The following is a 25,564-nucleotide window of genomic DNA, read 5'->3' as shown; positions in this document are numbered from 1 at the left end:
GAGCGGGATAGACCATATTCAACAAATACGACGGTATCTCCTCTCAGAGGTTAAAGAAACAAAGACGACGACTACAACAACAACGAATCCTGCAACAACAAGATCCAAAGAGGAAAATTCAACAACCAACGAAGCAATAAACCGCTGTTCTACAACGCTAAGAAAAAAATCAGTTAAACCAAACACAAAAAACATCACACTAGTCAAATCAAATTCACTCTCTTCACACATCGTCGTCATCGAGGAGAGAGAATGATTGCAGACGGTGTCGAAGACGAAGAAAAATGGCTTTCTGCCGCCATTACCGGCCTTCAACAGAACGCATTCTACATGCATCGTGCTCTGGTAATCTTTCTCTCTCCTTCAATTTCCCCAATTTGATTTCCGAAACCCTAATTTTCCCGCATTGATTGATTGTGTGTATTGATTCTTCAAGGATTCGAATAATATGAAAGATGCGTTGAAGTATTCTGCTCAGATGTTATCGGAGCTTCGTACTTCTAGACTTTCTCCTCATAAATACTACGCTCTTTGTAAGTCTGTGATCTGGTTTTAGAATTCATTGGATGACGATCATAATGCTGTTTTTTTTTTTTTTTTTTTTTTTTAATTTTTAATTTTGTTTATATTGTGGAATTTATTTGGAGTAATTTAGATATGCGAGCGTTTGATGAATTGAGGAAATTGGAGATGTTCTTTCATGAAGAAACGAAGCGAGGCTGTTCGATTATTGAACTTTATGAGCTTGTACAGCATGCTGGCAACATTTTACCTCGATTGTAAGTGTCAATTTTTTATCATTGGAAACAATTGTTTGGTATTATTGAAGTGACAAGGTTTAAATTCTAAATTAGTTGTTCAAGAGTACTATTTTACTATTTAGGTTGCGATTTGTTCTGTTTCTTCTGTAGTGGATGCTTGCTCCAATGGCTATTAGTATCCTTATGTTCTTGTTGCTATTTCTTTGTTTGCAATGCGTGCAGAGAGTTTCTAATATAGCTTAAAATGACTAGGAATAGTGCTTGTAATTAGTGTGATATAGCACAAACACTGATTTAATGTACAGAAGTGCATGCGGGATTTTTATTGAAAGTTGGATTCTTCCTCGTGTTGCTGTTTGTGTTAATTTAGAGATACTAGTGGCTAGGCAATTAGGATTCACCGTTGCTCATTCTTTCATCTTTTATCTGTAGATTGTCATCCTAAAACATTTAAACCATGCTGGCAATAGTAAGTTATACTTAGTTTGTGGTTTGACTCTTTCTTTTGTTTATCCAATGGCAAGTTGATTGGGTATCATCTTTAATTGTATCCAACTTTTACTCACTTTTTGCATATGTGCTAACGTTAGGTCTTGTTAGATTTATCTCAATATGTGTTTTTAAAACATCAATTTTTTTATTTTTTTTATTTTACAAATATAATTAGAGATATTAGTGATTTAGTGCTCAAAGTTTTTATATTGACAAGCATAAATAGGTTCAGTGTTGACATCTTTTAGATATGAAGGTTTGTTTTCTTCACCTTATTTGTATTACTTGTTTTTAAAATCTTATTGACAAGACCAGACCACATTATAATGATGATAATCAAATTCAAACCACACCAAACTACATCAGACCTTGAAAAATTCAAACCAGAAAACCTTAAGTAAGGTGAAGAGAACATAGCCTTAGTTCGTATTTCATTACTACCAAGCTTTACAAAAAAGGAGTTGTAGAACATCGATAGTTATCAAGCTGAAGAAGGTAGGAAAGGATATACAGATTACAGTCTATTTGATTGCTTGACCCATTGTACTCCAGCTTTGTCTTTTATTTTGTGATCCAGATAAAAATTTACGTTGTTGCAAATAACAATATCTTATGGGGATTGGATTGGATTGCAGTCATTGCACACTTCGTCTGTTTCTACCTTTGGTGTTATAAGTGAATCATGTTTATCTTGTTCCTCTTACATATTTCTTTTAAGTCTTGTTTACAGAGGGCATCAGTGTTTTATCTCCTGCTGGGTGCTATATGTAATATGTTTCGTTAATACTATGCATGTATCAGATTATTGAATTTTGCACTTAACTAAGGAAAGCTAGATTCACTGAGTATTTCCCCTTTTTCAGGTATCTTCTCTGTACGGTTGGATGTGTATATATAGAATCAAAGGAAGCTCCTGCAAAAGATATTCTCAAGGATTTAGTAGAAATGTGTCGTGGAATTCAACATCCTTTGCGAGGACTCTTCCTGAGGAGTTATCTTTCTCAAGTTAGTAGGGATAAGTTACCTGATATTGGTTCTGAGTATGAAGGGTAAGAACTAAGGAAGTCTTGAAATTTCTAATCCCAAAAATTAGCTTTTTGGTGGGTGTAAATGTGTTATTTCTGCATTTCTGTCCATTTATGATGGTAAGCAGCTTGGTAGCTCGATTATTGCAATTTGCACCAAGTTGGGTTATAATGTGCTGCATTTTGAATAAAATTAGAAGTCATACCACTGTTGTTTCTTAGCATTGTGATCTTGACAGTAGTTTCTTTGGATATTGTTCATTCTTAAGCTGTTAACATTGAAAAGAGAGATCGACTTCTTAGTAGAAGGAATGCAAATTGCTAAACATGGCCATACTTGGTGCCAATTTGCAATGGCCACTTCTAGATATGTATCGTAGCGTTGAACTGAGCAACTGCATCAACTATACAACATGAACAGGCAATTGACTCTGAATAAATCATAGGCGAAAAGCCTATGGCAGGTTCTTCTGTTACTGATTTCCTCCTCCACAATATATCGTCAAAACAAATTGGAAAATTTGGGACTGGTATTCTGGACAACTACAGAACTACCTATAAAAAGACACCACAAAATTGTCCTTTTTGGCTGTGGAATCTGTGACTAGTCACTGTTTGTTTTACCTTCATTACTGTATGCATGATTTTGTTGTGAAGCCTTTAACTAAGTCAAGGATGTTACTGTGCATGGTAATTGTTAAGGATTAACACTTCTTGTTTCTTGCAGAGATGCTGATACTGTCACGGATGCAGTTGAATTTGTGTTGCAAAATTTTACTGAGATGAATAAACTTTGGGTGCGAATGCAGTACCAGGTTTGTTAGCTTTATATCCTTTTAAGTCATCTTGTTTAATTGTGCATGTGACTGCATGCTGTGAATAATGTGTTCATTTTCTGTAGATCTGCCAATGAACTCTGTCTTGTTAATTTGCGGAAACTTTAGTTTTATCCTTTGCTATGTTTTGGTAAAATATGGTTTTTGCATTCTGAATTGCACTTTTTGATTGACTTACCAACAAAAAAAAAAAAAAAACACACGCACACACACACACACACAAAATAAAAAAGAATTGGTGAAGGAGCTGATGCAGTGACAAGTTTTGTATCCTATTATTGCAATGTAATTTTTTGTTTCCTGTCTTGCACATCTTAGTACTGAATGTGGATGCAACTAAAATAGTTTTAGATATTTTAGTTCTTCCCAAGGTTAGGAATATAGCTGTTTATCCCAGGTATGCCCTTTGATGTTTCCTCTCAGCCCTTGCATGCCATGAAGGTAATTTGTCAGTCATGAGGGCATGATTTGTCATCATGCAGGTTATAGTGATTGAATGATTCATACTGTTTGCTGATCCTGAGTTGAGGCTTGCAATCGGGCTTTCTGGTCTGCAGGGACCTGCGCGGGAGAAGGATAGAAGGGAAAAGGAAAGAGGCGAACTTCGAGATCTTGTAATTCCATTAACCTTGAACTCGTTGTCATGGAAGCAATAGAGCTGTGGATCCCTAGTGCTCTCTCATAAAGACTGCTGGTTTGTTCCTTGAATTTTGATGTGCAGGTTGGGAAAAATTTGCATGTTCTAAGTCAGATTGAGGGAGTTGATCTGGAGATGTATAAGGATACTGTTCTTCCTAGAGTCTTGGAACAGGTTTGTTTTTGTAAACGGATTTTTTTAATTATGATTGCGCTTTAAAATTCATTACTTACAAATGAATTTTTTTTCATGATTGCTTTCAGGTAGTCAACTGTAAGGATGAGCTTGCACAGTACTATTTGATGGATTGCATAATTCAAGTATTTCCTGATGAGTACCACTTGCAAACTCTAGATACTTTGTTGGGTGCCTGCCCACAACTCCAGGTTATCCTTTGTCCTATACTTGTTATGATTTGCTTCTTTTGGGATTTTTTTTTTTTAAATAAATTAATTATTTTGTTACCTTGTTTTGTTGTGCTCTCATAGTGCCCATACGTTTGTATTAGAGTATCTCTAAAAAGTCATTATAATGTAAAACATTTCAGCTGTACTGGATTCAAGTCTTTAAAAAGTATTCCGTATCAAATTAATTGCTGTTTGGGATAATCCTTTCACATTCCTATAAGAATGAGTGAGTGACATAATTTCTTGCACACTAGAGGATCTTCTGGATAATTGAAATGTGCTTTTACAATTGTAATTGGAGCTCTAGTTTATTTCGTTTGGTTATTTAGACTCTAGCTTCATAGTGATCTCTGATCTGTCGTAATTCACCACAGTGCACACTGCACAGTCCATATGCCATTTATTTTATTATTTACATATACAAAAATGCCGTTTTCTTGTTAGATGACCATCAAATACAATAGATAGGTTTAACTTTCACATTGCACCATGTCCTTAGATGATTAGCCTGAGGAGAAACTGTCATTATTGTCCCTTCCGGCTGCCTTATCTTTCTCCGTTCTATGCATCTTTCTTTTTAAAAATATTTCTGTGCTTATTCCATTTTGTTTCAGGTTAGAATATGGTACAACTTTACTAAGAAGAATCCTTTTTCCACAGGGATGATGGCAGCCCCTAGGAAGATAATAATTTATTTATTTTTACTTTTTTCTCAAAGATTTTATGTGTGAGATTTATTACTTTTATAAGGGTGTAATCATTGAAAAGAAGCTAATTAATAGTATGATAGTATAGTGGGAATAATGAAAGTTGATTTGGTACACATCCAGTTAGTTACTAAAGAGGACAGTAATTTAGACATAAAAGGAGGACAATATGTTTGGGTCAAAGGATTTATTCAAGATAACACATTGTTTTTAACTAATGCTGAATGAACTATAATATTGACGGGATGTATTTTTGACACTTGTTTTGAATGATTATGCCATTATTTGGTTTTTTTTTTTTTTTGGAGTAAAAAATTCATTTTATTTTACTTTCTATAGAAGCTTTCTAAAGTTAAGCTATGGCCTCTTCACCTGAATTATGACGTGTTGGTCTGAATTCTCTGAAATTTCGAAGGTCTGGTGATCTTGTCTTCTCTTATTTCTTGATATGACTAAACTTAGACTATATTTGTACGCTATTATAAGTTTTATGTTGCTTAAATAAGGTGAGGCTGCGAGGAAAACATAGCCATAATGTATATCTCTTACCTTTGAAATGTGTTATGTTGTCTCATTTTTTTTTTAGTAAGTATTTAATAAATTTGCCTGTAACCTTTTGTTTTATTTTCCTCTTCCAGCCATCAGTTGATATCAAGTCAGTTCTCTCCAGTTTGATGGAAAGGCTTTCAAATTATGCTGCCTCAAGTCCAGAGGTGAGTTTAGTGATGCCTCTATTGGATTTTTTTTTATTTTTTTATTTTTATTTGGGTCACTAATATGATTTTCCAGGTATTGCCGGATTTCTTGCAAGTGGATGCCTTCTCGAAATTAAACAGTGCAATCGGGAAGGTTAGTTGTAATCACACCCGGATTGCTTCCATTGATGTTGTGCAACCATGTAGAAATGCTAGCCTCATGCTTTTCTTTCTTGAATTCTTGGCATCTTTATTTTCTTTCCATTGATATGTTTTAAGTTAAATATCAATAGATGAAAGGAGCAAAGGGGGAAGAAATATTCTGTATTATTGTACTAGTAATAGTATTTGTATTTTTAAAGTTCACTGATTTTGTATTTTTATCAAATGCAGATCATAGAAGCACAAACTGATATGCCCGTTGTTGCTGTTGTGACTTTGTATTCATCTCTTCTTACCTTTACCCTGCATGTCCATCCTGACCGGCTTGATTATGCTGATCAAGTATTGGTATGTTTGTTCACAAGTACATTACAATTGATTTTCTTTGTCTGAGATTATTTTGTTTCATATTTCTGATAAGCTGCATTAGTATTTTCTTTTTACTGCTGTAAGATTTGCATTATTTATTATTAAGTTGAGCATTTGGTGTTTGTGTTTCTTCCATCAGTGATTGCAAAATTTTCTTTTTTGCTCTTGTATTCTGCTTGGAGAATTTCATTTGTGTAATCTATTTAAGTTTACAGTGTGAAAGAATAGGCGTTTCTATGATATGCTTTTTAGCTATGCGTGTAATTGGAAGCCATGACTTCATCTCTGTGGGAAGCATCATCAAATTGGCATCAATATGTTTTTTTCATTTTTTAACTATGTGGAAATCAAATTTCACTGCTCCTAGAAATTTTGCTGTGTACCTGCTATAAATTTTTTATTTATTTATTTTACTTTATTATAATCCAGCACGGCCAGAATTGATTTTTTTTTTTTTTTTTGGTTACAATTAATTAGCCAAAAAGAGTTGCAATAATTCAGTGTCCTAGCAGCCTATTACGAAGCAAGAGTGAAGCTAGAATCTGCAGAGAAGTGATTGAAAGCTTTGTATAACTTAGGATGCTTTTTTGAATGGTGCTGAAATTTTAGATGCTTAAAGTTTGAGTAACAACATGTAGAACTTTCTGAGGTAAATGGGTGTGTAAATCTTGGAAAGACCCCCTTTACTGGGCCCCCTTAATAATTTAAATAAATAGGCTGATAACTTTTGTGTACAATAATAGTTGAACAGATCCCATTGGTGGTTGAATATACCATAAAGTGGAAGGCTAAAAGGTTAGTGTTGCCAAGATCCATCAGTTTTCAGTTCACTAGTATCAATATTGGACCAATGCCTCCTTCCTTTTTTTTTTTTTTCTACGGGTCTTTTGGAACCATCTCCTTACCAGTATACTGGTTTGTGTCATCTCCAGAATCGGGAAAGCAACAGTAGTTTTTTGATTTCAGAACTTTCCAAATATCCAGTATCCTTGAATTTAAATCTTGACTAACCTCCTGTCTGGGAAGTTCCCTCCAGCAACTGAACAACTTCCTTTGTATTGTGTATTGATTATTGCCCTCACTCCACTCTTTTAATGTGAAGCTTTTGTGCAGCTTAATGCTGAAATGCCAGGCCTACTGATTTTCTTCAAATTTTTCTTTAATGCTAAGATAATTTTTTTTTGGTCATTTTGTTTCTAGCGCTGATATATATCTGCTCCTATGTAAGTAAGTGTTTTGGTTTGTCACACCAAAACTTTGGGTGATTGGCCTTAATTTTGTGAGATAGTTTGATGCTTTTTCTTATTTAGTTCCATGCATGGACTCCCTTATTACTGGTCAGTATTCTGCTTTAGATTGTTGTTTATTCATATAATTATCATTAATTTTGATGAATACAAAGTCTTGCTCTTTTCTCTTTACATTCAGGGATCCTGTGTCAACAAACTCTCCATTATTGGAAAACTTAATGACAGCAAGGCAACAAAGCAAATTGTTGCACTTCTGAGTGCTCCGCTGGATAAATATAATAGTGTTATTACTGCCTTGAAGCTCTCTAATTATCCTCGGGTGATGGAATACCTTGACAATGAAACAAACAAAGTCATGGCAAAGATTATTATTCAAAGTATTATGAAAAACGAGACTTACATATCTACGGGTGACAAGGTATATATTTAATTCACATTTCTAATTTTTGCTTTGATATTGCCTGCCTAATGCTGTGGTATATCTTGTATGTAGGTTGAAGCATTGTTTGAGTTAATAAAAGGGCTTATCAAGGACACGGATGGTGCTGTTGGTGATGAGGTCAGTTAGAGTAAATTACATATATATATTATGTATTAAGTGTGACCTAGTTGCCTAGAATCCCTGGTATGCTTATAGTTGGTTGTCTTTTTGATATGTTTATTTTTGTTGTTTCACGTATCTTATTTAATTTGTGATTGGTGCTCTTAAACTTAATAATTTTGTGATGCAACTAGCTTACTGGATTTTGAGGCTGTTGAACAAATGATTTGCATATGCCCAATATTCTGCATGGCTAGTTAATACCTATTATTTGTTAAATTGAATGTTTGTCATATTCTAGGATGATGAAGAAGACTTCAAGGAGGAACAAAATGCTGTAGCACGCCTTATCCAAATGTTGCACAACGATGATCCAGAAGAGATGTTCAAGGTACTTTTCACTGATGAGGTTTCTTCATTTATTCTTTTTAAAATAGGTGTCAACTCAACAACTCAGCATATTTAATGTTATTTGTTGCTAAAGTTTCAATGTGTTGTCCTTTGTCAGTTTCAATTGTGAATGGGATACTACTAGTTAGTTTTGAATACCATTGTAATAACTAACCCAATGTTATCTGCATGCAACCTGACAACTAAAAAAATGCTGATGTTGGAATGGAAGGAGTATACCAAAAGCCAGTCATGACATAAGTATATACGGTTTGCTGAATTAGCTCCGATGCTACTACAATACCGCTGTAGTTTATCTTGGTTAAAATAAAAGATAGGTTCACATTCTTGTAGTGACATTTATGAAAAGTATAGCTCATTGCTATGTGGAAAAGTTTCCTATTGCAATGTTTGGTCGAAAAGTTGCATTTTAATGTCGTTTTTTTCCCAGTTGCTTGGGTAGTATACACATTTCATTTAAAAAAATGTTTGCCAAAAGGTCCAAGAGGAATAGAGTGCTTGTTATTTTGCTGACATGTATACCTAATTTCACTATTGTTGATCTGCAGATTATAAATATAGTGCGGAAGCATATATTGGCTGGTGGAGTGAAACGTTTATCATTTACTGTTCCACCCCTTGTTTTTTCCTCTCTTAAGGTTTTACTCAACTCTTGACTCCTAATAGGTCTCTTTCATTTGTTCACATGTTATTTCTCAAAAAAAATCTTATCCCTCCCAAGTTGTAAGACTTGTAACTTATGACTGTCATGGTCGTCTCTGGAAGTTATTTGGTACCTGTAAAAAGCCATGCTTAGTCAGCCAAGTCTATTAGAAAACAAATTTACAGGTCAATTGCTATACTCTGCTGAGCCTTTCTAATACTCATCTTTTGCTTTAAACAGTTAATTAGAAGGCTTCAGAACCAAGATGTGGATAAATCTGGATATGAAGTAGAGGGTACGCCGAAGAAAATATTTCAGCTTTTGAATCAGGTATCTTTGAATATATATCATGCAAGTGCCCGTGCGTTATGCCTTTTGATGTTTGAGAGTTTAGATAACTCTTTGTTAACATACATCAACGGTAACATCAGCTGTTTGTTCTGTGCAATATTAGTAATTTAGTAAGAATTTTTCTTATAAAAATTTAATTTTTTTCATATACTTTCCTTGGCTATTATTTCTCTACTATTTATTATATCCTAAGATCCTTTTATTTTATTAAATGTTTAACTATCTTCATCCCAAAGTATGCCCTTTTTTTCGTTGTTGAACTGACAGCTGGTTAGTGTGCTTGGTGTGTAAGGGGTGAGATTATTTTAATATTCCCCGTCTCTTTTACATATAAATCATGCTTATTTTTTAACAATGTATGATGAGATAGAGGGGAAAGTAACATCTTTTATTAAATTTTATCATCCTTACAGTGTCTATGATTTCAAATTTTACAGCTGATAACAATTAAAATTCAAAACTGAAGGATGATGTGTATGGATTAACATTACATCGTTTTGTGTACTCATATATACTTTTTCTATCTTATGTTGAAAGTTTGCTCATTGTCATTTGTTTGTTTTTCACTTTCTGTATGAGTCCTTGTATCTAAGATGTCTGGGCGAATATTTGCCTTTTCTTTTTCAGCTTATTGAGACTCTTTCAAATGTTCCAGCTCCTGAGCTCGCATTGCGGTTGTACCTGCAATGTGCTGAGGTAAGTTTAAATCCTCAACGTAAATTGCTAGAATGAATTTATGTGAAATCTGTCATTAAGTAATCTGTTGTCTTGCAGGCTGCAAATGACTCTGATTTGGAACCTGTCGCCTGTGAATTTTTCACTCAAGCATATATATTATACGAGGAAGAAATTTCGGTAATGGAATTTGCAGTGGATGGGTATCTCGGTAATTAGGTTTTCCAGTCCATCTATTCTTATACTTTGTAGGTTCATTTTTTCTCTGTGCTTTTGTGTTCTCTAGGGCTCCAGAGAACAGGTGACTGCACTATACCTGATTATAGGTACTCTTCAAAGGATGCATGTCTTTGGTGTTGAGAACAGAGATACTTTGACGCACAAAGCAACAGGGGTACTATTCAAAGCCTTCTCTTTCCTTGTGCTGTTAAATGACCTGTTTTATACTGTGTATTTGTGCTAAGCTAGTACCCATTTGACTTGTGCAGTACTCTGCAAAGCTTTTAAAGAAACCTGATCAATGTAGAGCTGTTTATGCATGCTCACATCTCTTTTGGGCGGATGATCAGGATGGTGTTAGAGATGGAGAGAGGTATGTTTCATTATATTTTTACTCCTTGTGGGGATTTTTTTGTTGTGTATGGCATTTATAGATTTAGTTGAGTCATTTACCTATGCGCATCATACCAAGTATCATTGCTGCCCCATGCTGGGAAATGTGGCAGATAGGTTTATCAATGCTTTGCCAATACCGTTACCCAGAGTGTCTCTTTAAAGTTTATCATATTGTCTGAAAGAGATAAGGAAATCCAAAACGTATGTATCTCCAGATCCTAACTAAGCAACTGCTGGGATGGATAACTTTTAGTTTATGAGCCATAGAACTAAAGTTAAGCTTATGTTGTCAGAGGAAACAGAAAATGATGCCCTGTATGTCGGAATTTGTAGCAGCCACTGAACCCTAATACTCTTTGAAGAATAGCAAATACAAAACTGAATAAATGAATATTGATGATTAATTATGACTTTTACTTCTTTTGTAATTTCTTAAATTCAATTTAATTGGTTTTCCTATATGCAGGGTTCTACTTTGCTTAAAGCGGGCTCTAAAAATCGCAAATGCTGCTCAACAGATGGCTAATGCTACACGGGGCAGTGGTGGATCAGTTATGCTCTTCATTGAAATCCTCAATAAGTAAGCTCTCTCCTTGCTAGAAAATTTGTCGTCTGTGTGTACTGGATTTCTGAACTTCCATGATAAATCACGGCATACCTTAACTTCGGAGTTTGCTTTCATATTTAGGTATCTCTATTTTTTTGAGAAGGGGAACAACCAGATCACTGTCAATACAATCCAGGATCTAATGGAATTAATTACCACGGAGAACCAAAGTGATAATGCTGCAACCGATCCTGCTGCCGAGGCTTTCTTTGCAAGCACTTTGCGATACATCCAATTTCAAAAGCAAAAAGGTGGCGCAGTTAGTGAGAAATATGAACCTGTCAAAGCTTGAACCTGTGATTGCATGTAATTAGGCATTTTCACGCATCACAAGTTAATTGCATCGAGTATTTTTGTAACCAGTTTAGTTAGGTCTCCCTGATGGGAGACTTGTTTGCTTGACCTCTTCCTGAGGGCATGGTTTTAGGTCTCTTATGCTAACTATGATCTCACTGCATCTGAAGTTTTCTTTAATTTGCGGGTGTCTGCAAATTGCTTCATTATGCGGCATTACTTTGGTTGCAATAACTGGTAAAATGGTGTATAATTTCCCCTTTCTATCTTTATCACTTTTTGGAGGAATTTTCCATTTATACTTATATATACACGACTGCATGGTGCCGATTCCAAGTAATTTTCCCACTCTTTAAGTAGTAAGATAATTGTTGTTGCCGTAATCAAAGTTTATAACATTATATTACTGCAGTGCTGTTGTGTGAACTCAATTTATTCATTGACTTGGAATTTCTAGGTACGTAAGGTGAGACTGAAGCAAAATTTGGTAATTAAATTCATTTCTTTGCCATAGAAACAGGCTTTTTTGAATTTGAAGTGTTACAATGGGGGAAAAATATCAAGAAACTTGATGCTTTAAGGAGAGACTCGAGGGCTTAATTCATGGCATACTTGAGTGTCCAGCTCTGAGCTGTTGTCTCGTACTTGGTTCGATCCTTCTTGTACATGTGAGCAATCTCTGGAACCAGAGGATCATCAGGGTTTGGGTCTGTAAGTAGAGAACATATTGATAGTAAAACCTTGGATATAGTGAGAGCAGGGCTCCATTGATCTCTGAGGATGTCCAGGCAAATATTCCCGTTATTGTTTATGTTTGGATGAAACACTTTAGTTCTGAATGCAACCTGTCATCAATTTTACAGATTTTCATGCTCATGAAAGTTTTAGTAAATATAAAATCACTATTACAAAGACAGAGTTTGTTATAAACTGAGCAATGAGTTACCTTTGGTGGTTTGAAGGGATAATCACTGGGGAAGTGAATACTTAGAAGGAAGACGCCGCCAGCATAGGGGCAATCAGCAGGGCCGATAATTGTTGCTTGCCACTGGTATAAGTTTTCAGACACAGGACCTGAATTCATCAAGAAATGCACAATATAAGTACACACAAATTAGCTGAGATTGAGATCGAGATTCTCTTCAATAGCTGGGCTGAGTGAGGAGAGTCCTCTCTGGATAAGACAAGATTACTTGCACGGCAAAATTATGTGTTAGGAGTTTGTAACAACCTGCACTACATGATGTAGGAGGATCTCTCCTTATATCTTGAAGCTCTTTTAGAATCCTCTTCATCGCCATCTTGCTGATACCTAGATGGTTATCAGTTCTTTGTATTTAGCAGTTTTTTCGTTTCTTTTTCGAGTAGGAACAACTGAACAAGGGAGGTTTGCTTGCTAAAATGTAAGCGTGTTCATGTCTATTATATAAGAGGACAAAAGAATATACTTTATGTAGGAAGAGAATTCAAATTGTTTTAACTAATGGACTGAAAGCTGGAAGGTATATATTCTGAATGAAATTTTCCTACTAATAGTTCAAGGAATCGACCGACATACCAAATTGCTCATTATTGCTGGATGTTATTCCTTTCAAAGTTTCAGATGAGCACCAATGCACCATCCATTAATTTAACCAGCAATTGGTAACATGAAAAGTGTTTATTTAAGTTCTTTTGTTCAGAACAGAGATGACGTACATGTTGAATATAATTAATTTATATTCTCCTTATGTCAAATCACAATCTAAACCTTTTGCTATATGATTCTGTGGGCTAATTCAACGCGCAAATTTATAGAGGTAAAAAATGGATTGTTCATATTGGTTTGCCTCAATTTAATCTATTTGGTTTGCCTCAATTTAATCTATTTAGATGATGAGTCTTTGAGTTCAAGACAATAATTTTTTTGGCAAGTTTACTTTCTCTGTTCCTTTTTGTTTGTCTCATTTGACTTTTTAAACCGTTTCTAATGCATATATAAAAGTTGAAAAGATATCTTCAAATTAGTATTTTTTTAAACATTATAAAAGTTACATAAATATATTGAAACTAAATATCGAGACAATTCTAATAAGATTCTATAGGGAACAGTTTATAGCTCTACCATCGTTTCACCCTTTAGCAGTTTATGTCATATTTCTCATACTCTTAGTGAATAGTGATCCGGCTTACTCTAATATGGGTGAACAATACATGCAAATTTGGTTATCTTTTCATGTCAAAGCACGATTCATTTGCTCTTTGCTAGAAACCTCAGACAGTTAAGCGAGGCCAATATGGCAATATTTGGAGAGCCAGTATTAACAGAATGAACTATTTTCCTGCTGTGGTTTGGATTATTGCTTCGATTCGATTGTTTCGACACCCAAACGGCCAGACTTTAGTGCAGAACAGCCTCATGTAGCACCTAGGAATATCAATATATCATACTTGTATACTTTTTGTTTCACACATTGTCACAGACAAAAATGCTGCTTTTTTTATACAACGATTAAATTCAGGATTATTGGGTGTTTACAGAATAGAATCATTTACTCGTATCATAAGCGATAGTTTATTAAAGGAAAAGTCAATGCCACATGTTAATCTTTTGGACATTGATTTTAATATGCTTTCCTTGTTCTGATTCTCTAAACTTGTCTTTTCTCTTTAGCTTTAAACTTGTTTGTTTTACCAACAGATTGTTATATTCTAATGCTTTCCTTGTATTCTTATGTTTTTAAAAGTACTGTACTTCTCAAAGATATGAAAGAAGTTGAAACATACAAAAAAATAATCAAAAACATCTTGGATAGATATTTGCATTAGATATGTCTCTCATGATGTGTGCATACATAATATAAGGTGTTTATTCACATTTATAGGAGGTTACCTGAATATAAGCTAGATGGTAAGAATTACTACGTTCCCTAATCACAATGTTATTCACATCTCACCAAGAGAGTAACAACAATGGCAATAAGAGGGTTGTGGAGAGCTTGTTTCCTCTTTTTTTAGTAAACTATTGCTAACGAAAATTACAAAGTATGAGGTTATGACTTTGTAAATAGTTTGTGAAATGGATTTTCTCAAATTAAGTTTAAGATGAGTGGATTCCGCCAGAACATAATATAAAATGTAATGTAATAATGAGTTCAGGACACAAACCTTTGAATAGATTTGTCTATTTGTAGTTAATGATTGTTATAAGCAAAGTTTGTATAACAATGATGAGGCATAATTATACCCTCATTAACATTTGTTGCATAATCATTGTCCTAAGGATGGGATATACAAAGTACTTCGTTTTATTTTTAGGCAAATGATTGAATGGTTGGCTACCTATAGAAATATTGAATAGTCAAAACTTGGTATGCGAATATGCGATTGATACTTCAGCCAATCAAAATAAGCCTTATTTAGCCAATTAGCCAGTCTCAAGAGCATACGTGTCCTGCTTCAAAATAAACCTTTTTTTTTTTTTTCAAGGTTAGGCCTTACATAGCACACAGCTCGGATCCAGCTAAAAAACATCACTAATGGATGCTAATCCAGCTATATATCTTGCTAATCTAAACAGTACATACTACCAGATTGTTGATAATGACCATGCTACCAGATTGTTGATAATCACCATGCCTGGTGGGGATAAGGAAGCCTCACATGTCCCTTCTACTCTCAAGCGTTGACCTGTGCAATCAAGTTAGTTGACCTATGAGAGTTGCTAGTTCGGTAGGGTTTTTTTCCTTAAAAAGAAAAAAAAAATCTGAAGTTGTAGAAAGACGGGCTAGATGCTCAATCTGAACTTCTCCCAAGCGTATGAACCTCTATAGCAGAGTCCTTCCAATAATAATGAGCATGTACTCATGAAAGGTCGAATCATGTAGGTCATTCAATCACCAGGCAGGGGGCGATCACAACCTTTTGGTTTTCATCACCTCCCCCAGCCAAGGCAGATCACTTTTAAACGTTTTTTTTAACCGGAAACCATACAATATAGCAAAGGTATTATTTATTTCAGACATACAAAATCGGCCATAGAATATGCGCATTTCAGAAAATCAGCAACGAAGAACGTGGGCGGCTAATAGAATAAGCCAACATAATCAAACATTCCAAGACCAGCCAAATATTCTACATTAACAATCTATCTAATCATGTCGTACACAAAGTATCATGATCACCATAAATTAATATACTTATAATCTGTGGCTCAACCAACACAATGTTAGTTGGAGTCAACCTCTGCAAACAAGATTCCCAAATGGTGAGTGGTTCAGCCAACTACTATGAACTGTTTGGGCACCAACTCCAGCATCAACTAATCAAAAGGGGGCAGAGAAAAACATCATACTGAAAAAATAGCACCATATTTAAACTTTAAACTACAGAAATCAAAGAGACATAAAAAATGTAGCCAGAGGCAATCATCTTCATAACAAGTAGTTGTGAAGAAATGAATTTAACTGCTCTGCTAGGGTTAAGGGGGAAAAATATCGGTCCTTTCCTAAACTGGGATCTTCCAGTACCTTATATTTAATACATAAAGACTGAACCAAAACCACGAATTAGATGGTAATGTAATGCCAGAAAGCAACAAGAAACAACCTGATGCTCCACAAAAGAACCTAAGTACAATCAGTAAGAAATCATACGCTAAAAAAGCCTGCCTGTATCCTCAAGATTGATTGTGAAAGAAAAAGGTCGAACGCGAGATGGAATGCTCGAACTAGGGCTTGTTTCTCTTTACAACTGACACAATTACAATATGGAGCAAGCCTTCTGTGCCTTCGACTTCTTCTTCTTTGTCTTTGGTGGTTGAAGCACAACCTTAATGGCTGCATCGAAAACTGCCTTGACATTCTGCATTTTTAATTCAAAGTTCAAAAGTTAGTGACTCAAAAGGCACAAACAAATTGGAAAGTGAAACTATCTCAACCTGAAAACAAATATCCACCTGCTGTGTTTTTGAACTACATTCGATGTAAGCAGGAGCACCAATCAGCTTCCTCAATTCTTCACCCTGAACAATAACAGAAATATTTTGGTCCATGTGATTTCTAAACATTACAGACCACAGGGAAACATAAGCAGAGTACAATTCTATTTTACCTGAGCTGTAGTGATTGGAACTGCACCAGGGTGATCTATGAAAAATTGCTTGTCATCCCGAAGATCTAATGTCATGCACCAAAAGTAGGAATAACTTCTACGTCAGAAAATAAAATTAAAAGACCCTTTATCAGAGACAGAAAATTAAGCTTGCTAAAAGAGTACACAAAGGTTCCAACAACCAGAAAAACTCTCAACCAACTAGATATAAAAATAGCACATATTTACCGAAATCAAAACTCAAATAGTATAAGGTAACCCAAAAAAATAGCTAAATTTCCAAGGGTGATCAGAACTTCTAGATGTGTTACTCCACTAAAGAAATGACAGTATAAGACAGAAATGCAAAATGACAAAACAAAAGAGATAAGTATGATTCTGACCAAGCTTTGTTCCAACAAGAACAATGGGGACACCAGGAGCATAATGCTTCAACTCGGGAATCCACTGAAAATTAAGTGGCCACAACAGCTCATTAGCAAACACCAAGAGTCTCATTCACATTAATGCTTCCTTATCAGTATTCAACTATTCAAACAATGTTTACCTTCTTAGAAACATTTTCATAACTAGCCTTGCTAATGAGGGAGAATGCAAGAATAAAGACATCTGCTCCACGATAACTCAAAGGTCTTAATCTGTTGTAATCCTCTTGTCCTGTAACACAAATAACAATTTGAGTCGTACAAAGAGAATAATTAAGCACACAACCAAAGAGATTAATCAGCAGATATAAAGCCATTACCTGCAGTATCCCATAACCCCAGATTAACTGTGGCCCCATTAACGACGACATTTGCACTGAAGTTGTCAAAGACAGTGGGCACATAATCCTGTTTCCATCAAAGATTTAAATTTAAGAGAATAAAAGAATAGCAGAACAGGACCAACAGTTTGGGAAGTAGAGCTCAGCACAATTCACAAACTACTTGCATTATATTTCATATTCTATTTCTGTTGTTGACATTCAGACTCTTCACAAATTTAAGTATATCTGACATGGATACGTCATGTTTTCTATATTTTGCAATCCCTCGAGGGCCATATCTGATGACGGTTTTAAACACGTAAATGACACATGGTACCAAAGGAAATCAGAGTAACAGAATAATCTGATTTCAATACATCAAAGAAAAACCTTAGAAACAAAATGTCTTAGCAAAAGAGTTTGCAGAGTAACCAAAAACCCAAGGAATTCGACAGAAAAAATCATATTAATGTTCTGAGCAAGATATTGCCAAAAACAAATAATCTCATCAAATCCAGCTAAACAGAAACTTCCCAACCACAAACTAAATAACTTACAATAGAAGAAGCAAAGGTACAAACTACAATCACAATTACGAGAAACTAATACATCTCCTACTTTGCAAGGTAACCAAAAATATATCCCTGACAGGAAGATCCATGATTGTGTGATCATAAACAGAATTCTATCACAAAACTCGAATCCAATCTTCAAATGAATTTAACAAAAAATTTGCAAAAGTATATATCGAGACGAATTTAACAAAACAATCAAATAATTTCCATGAAATCAAAGCGAAATTCCGAAACGAGAGAGAGAAGCAGACCGTAGGGAAGGTGTTGCTGGTGTAAGAAATCAACAAGCAAGTTTTACCAACGGCACCATCACCAACTGTAACACATTTTATGAACCTCGAAGCACTCATTTTTTTTTTCTCAACAATCACGATTTCTTCTTCTCCTCAAAATTCAACCCCCTCAAATTCCACCTTGATCAATCAAAAAATAAAAACAAAGCTAATTTTCCCCCAAATTCAAATTCAAAAAAATTGGAAAAAAAAAAAAATCAAAATCGCTTCTCAATTACAACACCACATGAAGGAACCTGTAAAAGAAGAAATTGAAACCCGATCACAACATCAAACATTGCGCAACAAAAACACAAATGAAACCCTAGAAAAACGGAGCCCTAATTTGAGGAAATGAAAATGTGGATGAAAATGGAGAAAATTGAGAGGAAGAAATGACGAAAAATGTAACCCTAATGTGAATAGATCTGGTAATAAAGATTAATCAGAGAAAAAATTGGGGGAAGAAGATTGAAGAAGAGAGAGAGAGAGAGAAAATAGAGAGAGAAGGTAAAAGAGAAGAAAGGAGAGGAGTTACCTGAGAACCGGGAAACAATGCCGTTGAAGCGTTCAATGAATGAATAATGTGTGTGTGTGTGTGTTTTTTTTTTTTTTAAATTTTTTTTGTGGGTGATTGTTTCTTCTTCTAACGTGTTTTACGCTTTACTACCCACGCCTTTCCCCTCTTTCCTCTCGTTTTTATCCCCCTTGCATAACTACCGTAGAGATAGACAAGGCGTAGAGGTGGCAATTGTATTGTTAGAATAGAACTAGAGAATGATCGGTCCTTAACAAAACGAGAAAGGATAGACGAATTTAGGTAGATTGGGAGTTTGGGACGTGTTTTAATCATAAGACATGAGTCTTTTACATTTAGGTTGGGTTAGGTTTGATTAGGTTGGGTAAGTTTTTAATCTGTAAATAGAGCGGATTAATTTTCGTAGATTTTTGTAAAATTCTAGTCTTTAATTTCGTTGATGTTTATTTTAATTTAAGTCACCTAGTTTCGAGAATTGATTAATTGTTCTAATTGAGTCGCTCGAATTTTATGTCCCAAAACTTAATTATGTGTCATACCTTGGATGATACAAGATATAACCACATGTAACTTCATTGACTTTTGTATTTGGTTGTTAGTTGTTACTAAATGCATTGACTTCTAAAATGATTTATAAGTAGTCAAGCATAATTTTGGCGGATAGGACATTAATCAAGTTTGAATTACTAGGTACATTGATGGCAAGTAAAATTTTATCCAAAACACTACTAATAAATTTTGAAACACAAACTTTATTTTATTTACTTACCAGATGAATTTGAACCGTCAAAGTTTTTTAAAACAACTCAATCTCAATTCTCAAATGATTTTTCGTCATCCCATGCAATCATTGCCACCCTTAATACAACAACTAAAAACACGGGAATCAAGAGTTTGAAAACTGGAAATTAGACCTCAAGACTCTGAAAGTAGCTTGAAACCATAAGTGAAGATTAAGAAGGGTATAAGTAATGAGTTGGGGGGACCATAAACAGTTCATCCGTGAAATCGGGTTAATATCACTCTCAAATGCTCCAAATTCATACGGATTATAATAATATTCAAAGTTTCTTGTCAATTTATTAAAATGGACTGTATAGTATATACTGTTAATAAGAACGGGCACGTCGTAATCAATGATCAAGTTGTATGCATGCACAAGTGTTTGAGAATAAATATACAGCTACCACTTGATGTGCCCATTTTGGTGTAATTGCGTAAATGAATGATCCTTGTTTGAGCTGTCCTGTGTAGGTTAGGCATCGAACAATGGTTAGTATACACAGTAAACAGCTAAACATCGAGTAGTAAGGGTACATGGTGAAATTTATTGAAACTCAGGGTAGTTCGATAGAGAAGCTTCCCGTAAAGAGAAATGCTAATTCGAGAACTTCTACTTGATAATTATTAGGGTTATACTACATCGTGTATCTATCATCACTCTATCGGGTATTTCATCTCACAACAGAAGCTATTTCCGTTTCTACAGATATAAAAACAACAAATGATTCATATAGTTGAGTTGATACACTTTTTATGGTATGGTTGCTTGACCATCCACTGGTTACAAAAAGAATAGTGGGTATATACTAATATCACGAATCAGGACTTGGAAAAGGCACGCAGAGTTTCGTCCAGTGCTTTTTTATCGTAATCTGAGGTAAATACACAGTTTCCAAGGGGACCTTTCAAAAGGATGAGCCTCAACACACCATCAGCTACCTTCTTATCGACCTGCCAGTTAGATTTACATGGACATAGATAAGTTTATGATAGGTATATAATTAGTAATCCTTCTGTCTGGAAGAAATGGAGCTGGCAAATAGTCTAAATCTCCCATAATGAAAGATATGACATAATTCTAACTATATGATATGTCCTTCACAATAGGTGAAATAAATTTAAGCATGGGCATATTATGAATTTTCAAATGTTTAAAAGTACTACAATAGTACGTGTCATCTAAGCTTACCGACATAATGGACTTGAACATTTCGACAGTCATGCTTTCAGGAGGTGCAATAGGTAGCTTAGCCTTTTTTAAGATGTTATGAACACGCCCAACTAGTGATTCATCTATCCAACCAAGACGGTGTGACATGTCAACAGCCATGACCTGAACATAAAAAATCCAAATCAGCAGAAGATGATGAAAACGTAAGAGCCAGTGAATAGGTTGACAGAGACATACCATTCCAACTGCAACCGCTTCTCCATGAAGCCAGTGGCCATAGCCAAATCCTGTTTCTATTGCCTGCAAAAGGGATTCAAAACAGCCAAACTGATCAACACCAATGAAATTTACATGTACATCACAAACCAAAACTCTTTCCAAGGTGAAAACATGTGGTCCCACATCATATGGTTACTGGGTCTACAAACTTTACAGGATTCATTTAGACGATGAATACTGAAACAACTCAAACTTCAGTTAACTTGTACAGTTGAAGTAAATATTGATTGAAAGAAAATCTGAGTTAGCCTAACTATAAAGTACTTGCAAGTGTTTACAATTTAAGCCCAGGTTTCAGACTTCAGAGCTCAGGCTTGAAATTTCAATTTCAAAATTCTCAACAGGGTGTATCTTAGATATGCAATACTAATTGCTTACATATTTACATGTTGTTCAGTTCAGCAATTGCTTGTAATGGATTTAAGGCACGTTTTACAAGTAGAACATATAAGATACTTCACAGATGCCCGACACTGCCTCAAAAGTTTTCTTCTCCAAGGTGTTAACAGCTTGGCTAAAATAAATTTCAATAAGAAAGAATTTGAAAAAGATATCACGGGATTATAGAACTCACATGTCCAAAAGTGTGACCTAAGTTTAATGTTGCTCTCAGTCCACCTTCCTTCTCATCCAAAGATACAACCTCGGCCTTGTTTTCACAGGAGCGTTTTATTGCATATGCAAAGGCAACATGATCCCTGCAAATCAAGCCAATTGACATAACCTTTTAGTCAGCCATGATGGATATAAGCTCAAACTCTAAAACCACATCAACATCCAAACAATGTCAAACAAGCCTCTTGTCACTTACTATCATCATTCATTAAAAAAAAAAAAACTTCAAAAAATGTAGTATAGTTATCTACCCAAGGCATCAACATCCAAACTATGTCAAACAAGCCAAATTGTCACATAGCATAGTATTTGGAATCCTGACGCGTTCTTTAGCACGATAGGTTATCTTTTTGCATTCTAATAACCAATAAATATATCCTTCAGTAACTAGGAATAAAAATAAAAGACTGAAAAGCCAAAGTTTGCCTAACCATGATCCTTAGAATACAACCATTCGGACACCTTGGACAAAAGGGGATGGGCAAACTGTTAGCTTTCTCGATGCTTTATAAGTTATAATTTTTAAGCAGACTAATGTCTCATTTTTCACCATGAAACAATATATTTTGCGAAAATCAATTTCATTGGGTAGCAAGTCTATTTTGCGGATAAGGCCTGACAAGTTTTAAAATGTTCAGATAAGATGATGTGAAAAGTATGAAGCATAAGCAACTAGTAAGACAACCATTCTTCAGCCAGCTCAATGATGCATCATTACTAATGAAAGCTACAAGTTGTTTTCATTTTGTAATTACTAATTTCGTTTGGGTACATTCCCTCAAAAAGGCTTCCTGAATGTTGAAGTTACCAGCTAAAAGTGCACATTGTCTTTCTCTAGCCTACTACAAAGCCCAAAGATCCCATAGAGTTACATAACCTGTACAACACAGTTTTGATTTCAGGGTGGAAAAATAGACAAATTGCAGTGTTGGCTAAAGGCTTTAAATACCATATAATGCAGTTATTAAGTTAATGTGATCTCCTTCAAAGAAGTCATAACCAACAGTTCCATTTGTTAGAAGGTAAAATTAACAGGTGGTGGGGTAGGGGTGCTGGTGAAAAAAATTAGGAGTTGATGATTGATTCAAATACCTTGCCATCAATGCATCCATGTTCTTCTCTTGCCACTCATAGAACTCAGCATCCCTAATAAGACCATATTTTATTACCTCAGCGAGCCCAGATGCCAATTCTCTGTCAGGCAGTGTGTCTAATGTGTCAGTGTCAACAAGTACACATTGAGGTTGGTAAAAAGCCCCAATCAAGTTTTTTCCCAGCGGATGGTTTATGCCAGTCTTTCCACCCACTGAAGAATCCACCTGAACATGAATGTCATCAGCACAAACACATACACATAGCATTACATAGTAATGTAAAACAATAAATAGGTCAGGATTAAACCTGGGCCATAACAGTGGTTGGAATTTGAATGAAGTTAACTCCACGCAGGAAAGAAGCTGCAGCAAATCCACACATATCGCCAATCACACCACCTCCAAGGGCCACAAATGTGGACCGTCTATCCAACCTTGACTCAATAGCTTTGTCAAAGATTTTCATTAGAGTATCCTATCATACCAAAAAGAATCATGTATTAAAAGACCAAGTCAATCACTATTAAGTAAACGTCGAAGTCAAAGACACATACCATGTCCTTATACTGCTCTCCATCCGGTAAAATCACAGTTTCTACTGATACGTTCGGGTTATCTTTAGTTAAAGCATTGATAACTTTATCCAAATACAAAGGTGCAACAGTGGTGTTCGTAACCACAAGAACCCTCTTTCCGTGCACATGCCTAACCAAATAATAACACATTGATCAGTTGAAACAAATTCAAAGCATTCAATCAAAGCATTAATTTACTACGTAGTAATTTACTATCAATTTGATAGCTATATTGAAGGGCGTGAAAGGGTATAATTTTTGGTTTTCCAATCTCTAAGCTCAATGATTGAACATATTTCAAGTTTTGGGGCATTAATGTGACTGCTCCCCCTAATCTACTTCGTGAGTTAATTCCCAAATATTGTGAGAAGTGCTAAACATCCATCAACCTGATAATAATTTTGAATTTGTTTCTCATATTTGTCATATAGAGATAGAGAATAGAGATCTTTGGTTGCTCATGCTCTATGTATATTTCTTAACAATAATTGGCCCCAAAATGATGTTATTTTTCTTAGAATATTTTTTCCATTATTTTCTCAATTTTCTTACATTCTCCACTATGCTCTATACCCTAGAAGGATATGAATAACAAACAATTCATCAAAGTTGAAGTTCATCACTCTATAGGCCCCAAAATGAATATGATTCTACAAACAATGTAATCCTAATGCCAGTAAACAAATGTGTGCATGTGTCTTTCTCACCCTCCCTCACTAATTTGTTCTAAATCACGGTATCATCGAAATCCAATCCTTACCATTATCATTTTAGAAAAATGGCGAAAATTTTCCAGCATCAAACAAAAAATACATGCGAGTAGCTCATAACAACAGCAACATATAATTCATAAAAAATAACATTTATTCAACATATTTGCGCAAGTAAAATCTGTCTTTAGAAAATTTAATGTCGCTAATTTCCAACAAATAAGAATTCCAAATTGTAAAGTGCGATTCAAATTATGAACATTATTCAACAAAACAAAAATCAGTCTTTTCGCCAATTTCCTTCAAATTAAAATTCCAAATCATAAAATGCGATAAAATACCTTTGAAGAAGTTCAGGTTGATCAAGAAGACCAGGTCCGATATAAATAGGATAACTCCGATCACCCAAATTAACATCGACAATGTTAGGAACCCTAGAAGAGCTCGTCATCTTACTACTACTGGGTGACTCAGCAGGAGTTAACTGAGTCGAACTCGCATGAATCGCCGATATAACCCGTCCAACACTCACTGCAATTCGATTAGAGCCCAAATTATCCGAATTCAATTTGACGGAAGACCCACCAACAACCCCAACAAAGAGGTTGGTTGACTTTGAAATCGAGGTTTTTGATGAGGTGGGGTTGAGGGAGAAGCAGAGAGAAGAAGGGTGAGCTGAGGCCGCCATGAAAGTGGGAGGTTGGAAGAAAGAGAGAGAAAACGGAGGGAGAGTGAAGAAAGTTTCTCTCTCCTAATGGTGGGAGGAAGAAGATGTAGTAGTTGAAGAGAGGGGGTTGGTGGAAAGAGCCCGCACTTTTTTTGGATTTGTGGTGGCTGTGGGAACGAGACGTTTGGTAGGTGGAGTTGTTTTTTTTAAAAAAACAAAAAAAATTACTTTTTTTTTTTTTTTCACTAAATTTCCAAAAAAAAAAATTAACAAATTATAGGGCCTCTTCTGATTTATTGAACTGATTAGAGCTAAATTAAAATGAATATTTTATGAGAGGAGGATATTAGGAACTAAACTAAACTTAAGTTGAAGAGAACATGCCCTTAGTCAGTGTTAGAAGGTTTATCTTTTTCTTTGACAATTGGTCATATGGTGTCAAAAGTCCCACTCAAAACATGTTATAATAATAAATTCATATAAGTTTTTTTTTTAAAAATTATTAATTAAAATGAGTTTGGATAATATAAAGCAGTGACTAAAGGCTAATAAGTTCAGATAATACGAAATATAATATGTATAAGGGTTGATCCAATAAGTGTTTCTTGCTTTTTTCGGCTTCAAAGTTAATGGGGATAAACAAATAGTGATCATTAGATGTGATTATGCTTCGGGGGTCATCAATGGTTTTATGCTATGTTTCATAAGGTTTCCCTTTTTGGTTTGTATGTTTGGTTTGATGTGTTTGGTTGTAATTTTCTTAGTTTCTTTTACCCTTTGTAGGTTATAAGCTGTTATTCTTTTAATGAAATTCTTGTCAAAGAACAAAAAACACACAACAAACAAATGGGAAAAAAAAAAAAAACACTGTTATAGCTTCTTCTAAAACCAACAAGAGTTGGCTCAAGTGGTTAAGTACTTAAGTAGCTTAAGGGAGGTTTCGAGTTTGAGCCCACCAAACACAGATA

The 25,564-nt window shown here is 35.0% G+C and overlaps 4 protein-coding genes across 5 annotated transcripts; 1 reads left to right on the top strand and 3 right to left on the bottom strand.

Annotated features, from left to right (window-relative positions):
• The first annotated feature begins 55 nt into the window (after positions 1-55).
• On the top strand, positions 56-11,789 carry LOC145562140 (vacuolar protein sorting-associated protein 35A-like). Its single transcript, XM_081622330.1, has 22 exons — positions 56-345; positions 437-533; positions 656-779; positions 2,117-2,302; positions 3,006-3,093; positions 3,672-3,728; positions 3,836-3,925; positions 4,015-4,137; positions 5,504-5,578; positions 5,655-5,714; positions 5,954-6,070; positions 7,520-7,759; positions 7,835-7,900; positions 8,184-8,273; positions 8,842-8,931; positions 9,177-9,266; positions 9,915-9,983; positions 10,062-10,142; positions 10,249-10,356; positions 10,451-10,554; positions 11,044-11,157; positions 11,266-11,789. Exons 1-22 carry the CDS (start codon positions 253-255, stop codon positions 11,474-11,476), a joined length of 2,373 nt encoding a protein of 790 aa, XP_081478456.1. The 5' UTR covers positions 56-252; the 3' UTR covers positions 11,477-11,789.
• A 156-nt stretch (positions 11,790-11,945) lies between these two features.
• On the bottom strand, positions 11,946-12,876 carry LOC145563378 (ubiquitin-conjugating enzyme E2-17 kDa-like). Its single transcript, XM_081623823.1, has 3 exons — positions 12,710-12,876; positions 12,425-12,552; positions 11,946-12,323 (listed from the first exon to the last, which is right to left on the bottom strand). The coding sequence occupies exons 1-3, from the start codon at positions 12,777-12,779 to the stop codon at positions 12,075-12,077; spliced, it is 447 nt and encodes a 148-aa protein (XP_081479949.1). The 5' UTR covers positions 12,780-12,876; the 3' UTR covers positions 11,946-12,074.
• A 2,953-nt stretch (positions 12,877-15,829) lies between these two features.
• Positions 15,830-18,848, bottom strand: LOC145562139 (rac-like GTP-binding protein RHO1). Of its 2 annotated transcripts, XM_081622328.1 has the most exons (8): positions 18,703-18,848; positions 18,144-18,421; positions 17,315-17,402; positions 17,117-17,226; positions 16,953-17,016; positions 16,570-16,634; positions 16,415-16,480; positions 15,830-16,320 (listed from the first exon to the last, which is right to left on the bottom strand). In XM_081622328.1, the coding sequence occupies exons 2-8, from the start codon at positions 18,240-18,242 to the stop codon at positions 16,219-16,221; spliced, it is 594 nt and encodes a 197-aa protein (XP_081478454.1). In that variant the 5' UTR covers positions 18,243-18,421; positions 18,703-18,848; the 3' UTR covers positions 15,830-16,218. The 2 variants fall into 2 exon arrangements, with proteins under 2 accessions (XP_081478454.1, XP_081478455.1); XM_081622329.1 differs by lacking the exon at positions 18,703-18,848 and having other exon boundaries at positions 18,144-18,667.
• A 1,192-nt stretch (positions 18,849-20,040) lies between these two features.
• On the bottom strand, positions 20,041-24,737 carry LOC145562137 (3-dehydroquinate synthase, chloroplastic-like). Its single transcript, XM_081622326.1, has 8 exons — positions 24,271-24,737; positions 23,199-23,349; positions 22,952-23,119; positions 22,643-22,869; positions 21,510-21,633; positions 20,894-20,956; positions 20,675-20,818; positions 20,041-20,436 (listed from the first exon to the last, which is right to left on the bottom strand). The coding sequence occupies exons 1-8, from the start codon at positions 24,615-24,617 to the stop codon at positions 20,305-20,307; spliced, it is 1,356 nt and encodes a 451-aa protein (XP_081478452.1). The 5' UTR covers positions 24,618-24,737; the 3' UTR covers positions 20,041-20,304.
• Positions 24,738-25,564: the final 827 nt, after the last annotated feature.

Source organism: Chenopodium album, chromosome 10, assembly GCF_948465745.1.
Source record: "Chenopodium album chromosome 10, dcCheAlbu1.1, whole genome shotgun sequence".
NCBI classification, from domain to species: Eukaryota; Viridiplantae; Streptophyta; class Magnoliopsida; order Caryophyllales; family Amaranthaceae; genus Chenopodium; species Chenopodium album.
This window is presented reverse-complemented; position numbering and strand designations above follow the sequence as displayed.

Bases quoted from the DNA above. Each gene is read 5' to 3' on its own strand.
- LOC145562139 (XM_081622328.1), bottom strand. From the start codon at position 18,242: ATGAGTGCTTCGAGGTTCATAAAATGTGTTACAGTTGGTGATGGTGCC. The intron at 17,403-18,143 runs GTCTGCTTCTCT...TGATGGAAACAG, and splicing joins CCAGCAACACCTTCCCTACG to GATTATGTGCCCACTGTCTT. The intron at 16,321-16,414 runs GTGGATATTTGT...TTAAAAATGCAG, and splicing joins GTAGTTCAAAAACACAGCAG to AATGTCAAGGCAGTTTTCGA.
- LOC145562140 (XM_081622330.1), top strand. From the start codon at position 253: ATGATTGCAGACGGTGTCGAAGACGAAGAAAAATGGCTTTCTGCCGCC. The intron at 2,303-3,005 runs GTAAGAACTAAG...TGTTTCTTGCAG, and splicing joins ATTGGTTCTGAGTATGAAGG to AGATGCTGATACTGTCACGG. The intron at 8,274-8,841 runs GTACTTTTCACT...GTTGATCTGCAG, and splicing joins ATCCAGAAGAGATGTTCAAG to ATTATAAATATAGTGCGGAA.
- LOC145563378 (XM_081623823.1), bottom strand. From the start codon at position 12,779: ATGGCGATGAAGAGGATTCTAAAAGAGCTTCAAGATATAAGGAGAGAT. The intron at 12,553-12,709 runs GTTGTTACAAAC...TGATGAATTCAG, and splicing joins TCCTACATCATGTAGTGCAG to GTCCTGTGTCTGAAAACTTA. The intron at 12,324-12,424 runs GTAACTCATTGC...AATTGATGACAG, and splicing joins ATCCCTTCAAACCACCAAAG to GTTGCATTCAGAACTAAAGT.
- LOC145562137 (XM_081622326.1), bottom strand. From the start codon at position 24,617: ATGGCGGCCTCAGCTCACCCTTCTTCTCTCTGCTTCTCCCTCAACCCC. The intron at 23,120-23,198 runs GTATGTGTCTTT...TTGGTATGATAG, and splicing joins GAGAGCAGTATAAGGACATG to GATACTCTAATGAAAATCTT. The intron at 22,870-22,951 runs GTTTAATCCTGA...ATTCATGTTCAG, and splicing joins CAACCACTGTTATGGCCCAG to GTGGATTCTTCAGTGGGTGG.